The sequence below is a fragment of the Poromitra crassiceps genome, assembly GCF_964638095.1.
Source record: "Poromitra crassiceps genome assembly, chromosome: 15".
In the NCBI taxonomy this organism is placed as follows: Eukaryota; Metazoa; Chordata; class Actinopteri; order Beryciformes; family Melamphaidae; genus Poromitra; species Poromitra crassiceps.
The window spans coordinates 14,369,925-14,382,206 of record NC_139634.1 but is presented as its reverse complement, the minus strand read 5'-3'; the positions used below and the strand labels follow the sequence as shown (position 1 = coordinate 14,382,206).

Genomic DNA, 12,282 nt, shown 5'->3' with positions numbered 1-12,282 from the left:
AAGAAAGAAAGAAAGAAAGAAAGAAAGAAAGAAAGAAAGAAAGAAAAAAAATCAATCAACAAGTCACACATGCCCCACTCGGTTTCTGATGCTCCTTGGGTTGGAAAGTTAATCACCAACTCCATTTGTCACTTCCACAGAGCAGAAAGAGCGGGTTAAACAGAATGAGGGTGAGTGAACCAGTGAGAGCGAGGGGAGAGGGCGAGTGAACCAGGGAGAGCGAGGGGAGAGGGCGAGTGAACCAGAGAGAGCGAGGGGAGAGGGCGAGTGAACCAGAGAGAGCGAGGGGAGAGGGCGAGTGAACCAGAGAGAGCGAGGGGAGAGGGCGAGTGAACCAGAGAGAGCGAGGGGAGAGGGCGAGTGAACCAGGGAGAGCGAGGGGAGAGGGCGAGTGAACCAGAGAGAGCGAGGGGAGAGGGAGAGAGGGCGACTGGTAGAGAGGGGAGAAGGGGGGGGGGAGGATGGCGCGGCGAGGTGGCGGTGGAAAGATGACAAAAATAGTATTTCACACCTCAACAGCTGAAACTTTCACACCGCTCACAGACACTTCTATTCTCTCTCACCTTAAATATTGAAAGTGATTATCTGGCACACGCGTGACTAGAGCTGGGTATTGGTTCAAATTTCAAGAATCGATTCGTTTCCGATTCACAAGGTTGCGAATCGATTAATTTCGATTCGATTCGATTTGATTCCGATTCGATCAATTTCAATATTGATTTGGTTAGTGATACCAAAACGTGTTTTTTGAGCTGTACCCTGAATTACATGACTGTCCAGTTATGTAACACAGGGGTTCCCAACCAGCCAAGTAGATACATGGGGAAAAAAAGTTGCAGACCTGTTGTCAATTTTAATGGTTTTAGTTACACAAATATTTACTCACCAGGTGGTGACAAACGGTAAATAACAGCCTTTTCATCTGTCAATAAAGACACTTTCACAATTATGCACAGTGATTTGATTTCAGCCTATATAATTTCTAAAAGTAGATATTAATGATCAAACATTTCCATTCATGTAGCCTACAGTATTTATGTTTTTGTTTCAACTACAAACATAAATAGACGTCAACTTGAAAGTATGTTTCAACTACAACACACAGGATAATATTTTAGCCTGTTTATTAAAAAAATTAATAAAAAAAATCGATCTCTGGACATATGAATCGATAATCGAGGATTAAAATAAAAATCGATTAAAAATCGGAGAATCGATTTTTGGAACCCAGCCCTACGCGTGACCCTCACATGTTAAATGTTAAAAGTTATTATCTGACACACACACGTGCTCCTCACATGTTAAATGTTAAAAGTGATTCTTTGACACACACGTGCCCCTCACATGTTAAATGTTAAAAGTGATTCTCTGACACACACGTGCCCCTCACATGTTAAATGTTAAAAGTGATTCTCTGACACACGCGTGCCCTGTAGGCATGTTTAGATGTGCTCTGATGTGGACTGCAGTGTGCTAAAGCAGCTGTGGTGTGATGTGGACTGCAGTCTGCTAAAGCAGCTGTGGGTGTCAGAGTTCAGCCAAAGTTGATGACCCGCAGCGTTCATCTGTGCCCTGCTCTCTCTCTCCCTCTGGATTATCTCAATGGCATCATGCAATACCAGCATATCAAACATCAAACAGAGGCCAAGAGAGGGCTAAGCCTTTTGGATTTGTGCCTGTGGCCGTTTCCATGAAATAGCCAAAGGGGCTGACCACGCTAACTGGCTTAAAACTACCCAATCCTCTTAAATAAATAATCATAATAATAATAATAATAATAATAATAAACTAGAACGACCGCGGATATATTCCTCCGCCAACAAGTGAGCAGTCGACATCCGTGTCTGTCCAGACTTTGAAGTTTGAACCAAATTTAACGAAATTCCGTCAAGGCGTTCCTGAGATATCGCGTTAACGAACATCGGACGGACGGACGGACGGACGTACAGACAACCCAAAACCATAATGCCTCCGGCTTGGCTATCGCGGGTGGAGGCATAAAAAATTAAAACAAGCTTGGGTTATGAAATGAAGTCTAATCTGGCCTGGCTGCCATGAGGGTAGCCCTGAAAATATATACCAACATTATTACCATTCAGCCTTCCCTGGTTTTGTTTTGACTGAAAGGCGGGCACGGGAGGATTTAGTTATTATTTTTTTGAAGTGTAAGAGATGGAGTTAAAATGTACTGTAGTGTCGGGGAGTTAGGGAGTTTTACATTACAGCCTCTAGGCTGACAGGCCTCTTCAAGAGGGTCAACACCAACACAGGGAGGGAGGGACAGATGAATAGATGGAGGAAGGAGGGAGTTTGAGTGCTTAGCTGCTATTCCACAGTGGGACAGGGTTAAAACTCTGGCTAGCCTGGAGTACTGTAAAGTAGCACACTGTAATCCTGTTCAGACAAGAGCACATGCACGCTCACACACAGACACACACACACAGACACACACAGACACACACACAGACACAGACACACACACACACAGACACAGACACACACACACACACACACACACACACAGAACCACACACACACAGAACCACACACACACACACACACACACACACACACAGACACAGAAAAAACACACACACACACACACACACACACACACACACACACACACAATGCTCAAAAAATATGCTGAAATCATAAGACTCAAGCCCAACAAACAACACTGGATGGGCATACTGTATAGAAAGGCAAGTGATAATTCAAAACCAGATAGATCATCATCTATCTTGCAAATCTTGCATGAGTGCACACAGCAGACTGTTAGCAGACTGTGCAGATGGAATCATCAACAACCGTGAAGACCCTGGTCAGTTGATCATTTATACCTGTGCTTCTCTGGTGATATGAGATATGACCATGTCTGTGTTTCTATGGTTTTCTCCTGTGAAACGCGCACCGCAGCGCGCAGAGCAAATAGACCAGATGCCGACGCACCGCATCACAAGGCGCGAGCAGGAGCTCCGAGCCACGCCCGGCGCTGCATCCGCGCCGCGCTCGCCAATCCATTAACATTAGTGCCGTTCAACACCCCTAGGCGTGCGTTGATCGCGCGCCAAAGAAAATGGCGGCGTTAAAGGGAATTTGTGTTAAGTCGTTATTATGGTGTTAACTTTGACAGCCCTAATTTAGAAACAAAAAGAGCCGTTCTCTCAGTGAGTTTAAACTGATGAAGGATCTTGGCTCGTGGATCCAACAAGGGCACTGTCTTTGCTTTAAGATTTAAATAGACTTGGCTCCTGCGTCAGCATGCTGATTTGCTACTGGACTGTCGCCCTTTGGAGCACAAAGTTACTTTGATCACTCTTTTATGTGACTGATAAAGTTATACTTTAGACAATGTTCTATGTTACTTGTCTGCAACCTTTAACTTTCTCTTGATGTTCTTAAGCTGCCTCCACATGATAAGCCATCTTCTCTTCTCTCACCGCGAGGTAGAAGGGAGGAAGGTCAGCGGTAAATATAGGTCAAACTTTAAACAATTTGAAGAGAGCTGAGCAGAGCTGTTTGACCACGGATCATGAGTTAATTTAAATGTCTCTGATTTGGTCTCCCCCATGCTAATTGTCTATGGAACTAGAGTTGTCGTTTATAGGACAGGATCTGATGGTGCAAACAGAGAATTCAGTGTGTCATGCTGGTAACTCAGAGATCACTTTATTCTTTAGTCAATCAGGTAGGGGGAACGTCAGGGAGCTGTCAGAGAGGAAGTGACCTACTTGTAGGCCAGCGTGGCACTGAAGTGCTGCTTGATGTAGGCCTCCAACACTGTGTTGAAGTGCTGGAACTTTCTGTCAGCTATCAGACCTATGATGTAGATCTGAGAGAGAGAGAGAGAGAGAGAGAGGGGTGGAGAGAGAGAGGGGGGGTGTGCATGTTACATGTTAACATAGCAGTAGACACCTACAAGGCAGAAGAGAAGGAGGGTAGATGAAGTGATGGACAGCTGTACGTGTTTATTTGGAAGGAGATGGGCAGGCAGGCACACAGAGAGATGTCAAACTAACCACATGCAGAGGCAGACTAACAAGAAGAAGTCAGCTGAGCAGATGCATCCATTGACAAGGTACAAACACATGGAGTCAGACACACAAGCGTTTGCTGGGTAAACACACGCACACACACACACACACACACACACACACACACTCACCAGGGCGTCGAAGACGAGAATGTCGTAGTCATCAGTCTGAGAGTGCTCCATCATGATGTTGAACAGGGCGTCCAGTGTGTCCTGCAGAAACTACACACACACACACACACACACACACACACACACACACACACACACCAAAGGTGAGAATGCACATCATCAACACACACACACACACACACCTGTGTATCCACACACACACGGGCGGGCGCGCACACGCACACACACCGACCTTGACCACCTCCTCTCCATCGATGAGTTTGAGTTTCTCCAGGTTTTCTTTGAGCAGTTCAGGTCGAGTCCTCCACTTGAGCAGCCCCAGCAGGCCCACTGCAGAGGACACGCACAGACACAGACACAGACACAGACACAGACACAGACACAGACACAGACACAGACACACACACACACACACACACACACACACACACACACCCACACACCCCCACACACACAGGAGTGAATGCTGTGTCAGAAGGGCAGGGTAAACACAGGTGCAAGTAAAATATTAATGAGGGTTTCCAACTTCTGATTGGATACCCTCATTAATGTTTTGCTTGTTTACCCTGCCTTTTTGACACAAAATGGCCGCTGTGAAAAAGGCCTGTTCGAAACCGTTCTATATGACAGAAATAGTGAACTATAGTGTGATCACCATTTTTTAATAGTGTCCAAATTCTCAACTGTTAATTTGATTAACTATAGAGTTCATTATAAAAAAACACAATGCACTGCAATTTCTAGTCAACAGCAAAGAGACAACAAATAAATTGCGATATATAATGTAAAAACATTTGACTAGAAGTCCACATTTGTTAAATTTTTATCAAAATGTATCATTAAATTTTCTGTTTGTCAGTTTCATCTCAACGACAGAAATAATAACTGCGATGATTCATTACACCAATAGTCCATGTCCCCCTGGTTAGTGAGACTTGAACATTTAAACCCACTGTTTCTGCCATTAGTTCTGCTTCAGTTTGACACGGGCCAGATTGCCATGTCTCTGTAGTGTTGCCTGCGTGAAGCTCACTGCGTTCCCTGGCCACTGAGCCAAGCTGCACATCTGGTGGGTGGCCCCAAACAGTGTTTGTGTTTGTGTGTGTGTGTGTGTGCGCGCGCGCGCGCGTGCGTGCGTGCGTGCGTGCGTGCGTGCGTGTGTGTGCGCACGTGTGTGTGTGTGCGTGTGTCTGTGCGTGTGTGTGGTACAGGTGATTAATACTGGGGGGATAATGTTCATTATAGTGATGGACTGGCTTCCTCAATAACAGCTGTTACACTGCACCTGAGTCAGACACGCCTTACTGTCTAGAGAGAGAGAGAGAGAGAGAGAGAGAGAGAGAGAGAGTGTGTGTGTGTGTGTGTGTGTGTGTGTGTGTGTGTGTGTGTGTATCTGCTTACATGGCTGCCTGCCAGAGTGTGTGCAGGACAAAATGACGACACTCTCCACTAATGGAACCCATGTATTGTCAGTTCTCCCCGTCCATTCGTTACGTCCTCGCGACCGCGATGCTTTTGAGGACATTCTACTCATTTGCATCCCTTTGACTCGCCATAGCATGACGGCTAAACGCATCCCTTCCCCTGACTGAGCTAATTAGCTCCTTTTAAATCCTATAGCTCTCTACCCAGAGCCCCAAACCTGAAAATAACACTTTCCCTAATGAGGTCAGGGACATGCTCACCAACCATTCCTTTAGGTTTTCAATTCTGATAGAGACATTTAGACAGTCATGACAACAGAGTGCGCACTGGACCAGTAGGCTTTGCAGAGCGGAAAAGGGACCTTCTCAGCACTATTTGTCCTCTGGCAATTTCACAGCCGACCAATGATTCACTGTCTTGGCATGACCTTATTACGTTGTTGAAAGAAGATGTTAATTAATGTTTTTTTGACTTGTCAAGTTTAATTTCTAACACCCTCTTCCTCGTAATTTTAGCCCTAACCTTCTTCAACCTGCGTGCGTATATATGTGTGTGTGTACGTGTGTGTGTGTGTGTATACGTGTGAGTCTGCCTGCGTGTGTGCGCGTGTGTGTTGTCCCATCCTGCCAATTCAGTCCCCAGTGAGTGAGAGTGGCTACAGTAGGTGTCAACACAATGTCAAAAAGGGGTTAGCTGTAACAGCTGCTCCCCCATGCACACACACACACACACACACACACACACACACACACACACACACGGACACACGGACACACACACACACACACACACACACACACACACACACACACACACTCACACACACACACACACACACACACACACACACACACACACTCTCTCTCTCTGGTACCGTTTTGGGTGAGCTTGGTGGAGCAGACCAGGGTGGAGATGGTGAAGCTGTCTCTGGAGCTGACTGACAGGCCTCCCCCGCTGCCCGACAGGTTGCTGGCGCTGCGGCTCAGTGTCGCCCCCTTGTGGGGGTCGCCGTGGTGACGGGTGGAGGGCAGCGACAGGTAGCAGTTCACGTCCTCCATGCGCTTGCTGTCACCCTGAGAGGCGAGGGAGAGGGCGAGGTGAACAAATAGTTTTCAGATTATTTTGAAACAGAATAAGTTTGAGATACTGATAAGATAATGCCACATAGTCACGGTTCTGTGAGGACAGGGCGATGGCCCCGGCACTAACGCTGGAAAAGGAATTGAGCTTATTGTGTTTAGTCAAACTGTTTTGAATTATGGAAGAAGGAGAGAGGGTTCAATGGGCTATTATCAATACAGATATTCTTGTTCTGAAGCCGTCGATAGCTGACACTGTATTTTCTGCCGATATTCAATATCTTTAAATCTGACAAGAACTTCAACTATTTGCGTGTCTTTGCAAAGTTACAAAGAGCTGAAAAGATTCAACAGTCAACATACTGTGTAGGATAAAGGGAAATAGACAATTCTGGCATCTTAAGGCATTTTATTTATTATTTATTTATGTTTGTTTGTTTGTTATTTTATTTTTTACCAGAGTTTGGATTATGCACGCATACTTCCACTCTTGACAACTGTATTTCTTCCCTACATGCGCGTAACATCTTCACATCTTAGGTTGAATCAGGCTCGACACCTCGACCTTCTCCTCCCTCAACGGCAAACCAATAAGCAACAAGGAGCTGAGTGGGTGGAAAGGGAAACAGGGAGCGAGAGGCGGGCCACGAGATCAAGAGGATGGAGGGATAACGAGAGATAATGGAGGACGAGGGCACAGGGGGACCATCCATTCGCTCTGCGAGTGAATCACCAGTAATTAATCTTCATTGCGTTTGGCATTTAATCAATAGGGGGATTCAATCTTAGCTCTGGCTCATTTGGCAGGAAATCTATTTTGCTTCATTCAACCTGTCTGGGTGGCAATCATCTCCCATCCAGACTCGGTACACATTTAGGTCTGCGCTCACTTACGTGTAGGTTACTGTTGGACAGACGCCTTCAAATTATTTCCCCGGTATTAAAAGTTTTTTTTATCCAGCTTCTGTAATAGTTTATGCACTTTATTTATTCTGTTTCGAACATCTAAATCAGTATTCTGCCATCTTTATGAACCTACCACACATTGCATTGACTTGATAAGGCTTTGCGAAGGTGAGCTGGATGAAAACATTTGATATATATTTCTCCGGAATAAGTTGGAAGGCCAGCTTTGGTCTCTTCTCCATTCATTCATGTCTGCCCTTGAATGGAGAATCAAAAGATAGCGTGTAACATCCTGTGTTATTATGGAGATAAATCCAAAGAGCGCATTCACGGCATTACTTTTGTAAAAAAACATGACGTATAAAATATAATTTCCCGGTGCCTGTGGCGACTTTCATTTTGTTGACAAAACAATTGTGCTGTAGAAAATATCTCTTTAGCACCTTGTATTGTGTGACCTGTGTGACACAATTAATTTCATAGAAACAAAAAGAAGTAGAGACCAAGGCAACTCCTCTTTAAAGGCAGCAGAACACACCATTAGTGCTGCTTTATCGGCTTTCTACTTGAGATTTGTTTTAACAAATAGAATTAAATAGAGTTTGGTTGTTTAATGCAAAATGCTTTGGCCCTACAAAAACGGTCATCTGATTCTCCTTTCAGAATAGGAGGCCCACTCCACCATTCAATGCACTTGCTTGTGCATAACGTATGCCAATGAAAGCCCTGCTTGCTGATCTGCTATCCAGCGGTAACAGTTACAGTGGTTTTAATCTGCCACTAGGGAGCAGTGACGATGAAATTGTGATGACAGTGACTAAGCGTCACCACCCGCCGTTAAATGAATCAGATCTTTAGCAAAACCAAATTCCACTCAGTTAGCCTCCGTTGGGTTCGTTTTGAGCGGATTCTATGCAGAAGACTGAGCTCATTCATGATTTCATCGGTTTTGTTTTGGAGAGACGTTTACGCTGCCGGTTCTGACCTTGAAGACCACGAGGTCGTGCGGTCCGTCATGGAGAACCGTCCCATCCTCCTTCATCAGACGCACAAAGGCCATGGCAAAGTTCTTCTCGCTCTTATCCTTGGCTGGAGAAGAAGGGGAGGGATGGGGACACAGAGGGGAGGGAGGGATGGGTAGGAGAGAGACACAAAGCAGGGACATGAGGAGGGATGAATGAGGAAATCGGGGCACGGGAGTGAGGGATTAGCAAGCGGAGACGGGAGTAAAACGAGGGAAAGGCGTTGTGTTGCTGATTTACATAAGCAAGTGTGCGTAATAATGCCTTGGGTCATTTTCCAAATTGCTTCCAATCAGCCGGCCCTTTTCAGAGTTGTGTTACAGTGGAGGGATCAGAAGAGAGGAGGGGAGAGTTCTGATGGACGGAGTGAACAGACTGACAAAAGAAGAAGAGAGTTTGCTACTCACACTCATGGGAAGAGCGGTGTCTGAACATGAAGCGTAAATGGATCCTGTGCATTTCTTCCAGCGGGATCGCCACCTGGAGGACATCTCATGTTATTACAGCACATAAAATACCATCTCGCAAGGTTTCGTTTTTAGATATATATTTTTTAATTCCTTTTTCCAATTTGGAATTGGTCATTCTAATTTGCCCTAGTAACTAGGGCAAATTGAAAGTCTGGTAAACGACTTAAAAATATATATATCTAGGCCTAGTAGATCTGTTGTTGAACCTCAGTATAGGTAGTACTGTAGTACCCGTAGTCACTCATTGTTTAAGGTTATGTAGTATTGCACTACATAACCTTACTTTTTAAATAACTACTGCTACATTATTCTTTAATATATACTGTTACATTATTTATTGACAATCATTCTAATTTATTATCACTACTGCACTACATAGCCTACCTGTTCTCCTAGTATTTAAGTTGTATAATACATAATACTTTTGTGTATCATACTACACCGCTTATTGTAGCCAGAACTTACATACGGTACTATTATGGATTTTTTTGTTTAATAACCAATAATTATGCCCGCCTCTTACTTAATGCCCTTTCCTTCTTTACTTACATGTATTTTATTGTACTTATATTACTAGTTGAAGTTGAGCTGGCTCCGAGCATAAGAATCCCATTACAGGTAATCATGTTACATTGTTATCAATATATGAAATAAGAAAGTTGAAACCACAAACTAGCTTGCATTGCCTCAAGATTAAATGAGGAACCCTAACATAATAGCCAGACAACTTCTGGGAAACTGAAGGCTCTTAGTGTCCTTAAAAATAAAGAACTAAAATTCTACCAGCTATTTCTAAGACGTTTGTGCTGTCACAGGCTCTAAAGCACCAGCGCGCACATGCACATACACATGCACGCGCACACACACACACACACACACACACACACACCCGCACACACACCCGCACACACACCCGCACACACACACACACACACACACCCGCACACACCTTCAACGTCTCCATCCAGCGGGGCTGTTTGACTTGGTAGTAGATGACAGATCGGTACTCATTGGCCCCCTTATCCCCTGCTCCCAGGCAGATGGAGTTCTAGGAAGGAGGAAGAGCGATACAAGAGCAATGGTAAGTGTCATATTGGGCTAGAATACTTTGTGTCTGTTTGTATGTATGTGTGTGTGTGTGTGTGTGTGTGTGTGTGTGTGTGTGTGTGTGTGTTTGTGTGTGTGTGTGTGTGTGTGTGTGTGTCTGTGTGCGTGCGTCTGTCTGTCTGTGTGTGTGTGCGTGTATGCATGTCTGAGACGGATTTCGATTTTTGGCGTAAAGCCAGCGCGTGTGCGCCGGACTATGAGAGGGTGAGTAGGTACTTGATCGGTGCTGTGCTTGCTCACTGGTGCGTGTGGCCTTGATCTTTTAAACACTGCACACACATACACACACACACACGCACACGCACACGCACACGCACACACACACACGCACACACACACACACACACACACACACACACACACACACACACACAAAATCCCTCTTCACTAGGGATGGGGATTACACCCGGGAAGGACCTGGACCCTGTTACAAATTTCTCAAAACCAGAAAATCAATAAGGTCTAAGCTTATAATATCGATACTGTTATCAAGACTAGCAGGTCCTATGAGGTAAATGTATAGTTATCTCCAGAAAGAGTCATGTCATTTAAATCAAATCACTGACTACATACCTTGATTGTCTAATACTTTCTTTATTCAATAGACCCTTTTCACGGGGGCCATTTTGTGTCGAAAAGGCAGAATAAACACAGGTGCAAGCAAAGCACTAATGAGGGTTTCCAAATTCCAGTCATGGAAGTTGGAAGCCCTCATTAGTGTTTTGCTTGCACACACAAAATGGCCCCGTGAAAAGGGTCTATTGAATTGCCTGCTAACCGCCGTAGAAACTAAATAAAGTATCGATAGTGGTATCGATCGATAAAGACTCGGATCATTAAGCAGTCTCAAAATTGGCATCAATATCAACGATCCCCATACTCTTCACACACAGTTGATGCCCCGCCCCCTCCTCCTTCTTCTTCACACTCCTTCTCCTGTTCACCTGTATGACCTTGCCCTCCTCGTCGCACACCCACATGATGATCTCCACGTTCTTCTGCGTGGTTTTGTTGTACTTGTCGAAGTCTCCGCTCTGCAGGGTGAGGTAGATGTCGTTGCGGACGTCTCCCGGCATGATAATCTCCGGGAAGCCCAGCTTGCGGGCCACCACCGTGCTGCGGTCCACCAGGTGGGGGTATTCCTTTCGGATCTGCACGATGTCACCGACCAGCACCTTCATGGTCACCCACAGGCCTGGAGGGAGGGAGGGAGGGAGGGGACAGAGGCTGTGCGTTACGGTTCCACCACTATGGGTTTTTGAATATCAATCAGCAGTACTAAGACTTTTGTATTGAAGCTGCCGATAGAAGATGTTTAGTGCTGATATTCAATATCTTTAAAGGTTTCTATTTCCACGCACAAACATGACAAGTATTCGGTGCCCCGATCAGATCAGCTGGAAGAAGTAGCACGTTTCCTCCGATACATGTGCAGGCACCAGTCGCTTCTTTCCTGAGAGCGAGGAGCTTCACCGGCAGGGCATAGCACGCGGGAGGATCACACTATCTCCCTTCCCTCCTGACCAAAGGAGGCATTAGTGAGGCAAACCAGGACTCTTAAGGCCTAAACATGGTCGTCCGTCAGAGCCTCGCCCCGCCCTCCCCGTATGACGGCGGGTGGCGCGCCGTCCTACGGGGAGGGGGCGCCGTCGGCTGATGGGGGCTGCTCGAAAATGTGACTCAGCGCCGACGATACGTGCGTGACGTCAGCTGCAGGAGAGTTGTGACTGGCCGTTGCCTTGGCTCATCGTCGTAAAGTCGCCTTTCAAAGCATGACGTTAGATTATAACGAACTAGTTGTGTGGCTTAGCCTTCCCAAATGTTGAGGGTCGTTTTTTTAGAATTTAATACATAGAATTGGGAACGTTACATTCAATTTAATTCAGACTGCCTGGCACACAATCTCCGCCATTTTCACACGGAGCTTCCACAGGAGGGAGGGTGGGAGGAGGGAGGGCGAAGTGGCGTCCGAGCATGTAGGGCTCGCTGGCGCCGCCAGACCGCCAGACGGCTCCAATTCGAGGCGGACGGACGACCATGTTTAGGCCTTTAGCCCACCGGCTTCCCACCCGCAGACACGGCCAAAAGTGCCTGTAGGAACGTCT

General features: G+C 45.8%; 1 protein-coding gene across 1 annotated transcript in view; it reads right to left on the bottom strand.

Annotated features, from left to right (window-relative positions):
• The window catches only part of dock2 (dedicator of cytokinesis 2), a 152,473-nt gene that overhangs the window by 129,197 nt on the left and 10,994 nt on the right, over positions 1 to 12,282 (bottom strand). The window contains exons 13-20 of the mRNA XM_083651749.1: positions 11,122 to 11,372; positions 10,020 to 10,118; positions 9,008 to 9,080; positions 8,564 to 8,667; positions 6,468 to 6,666; positions 4,401 to 4,498; positions 4,169 to 4,258; positions 3,735 to 3,835 (exon numbers count right to left, since the gene is read on the bottom strand). Of these exons, the coding sequence (XP_083507875.1) occupies positions 3,735 to 3,835; positions 4,169 to 4,258; positions 4,401 to 4,498; positions 6,468 to 6,666; positions 8,564 to 8,667; positions 9,008 to 9,080; positions 10,020 to 10,118; positions 11,122 to 11,372 (1,015 nt within the window). The remainder of the gene's footprint in view (positions 1 to 3,734; positions 3,836 to 4,168; positions 4,259 to 4,400; positions 4,499 to 6,467; positions 6,667 to 8,563; positions 8,668 to 9,007; positions 9,081 to 10,019; positions 10,119 to 11,121; positions 11,373 to 12,282) is intronic.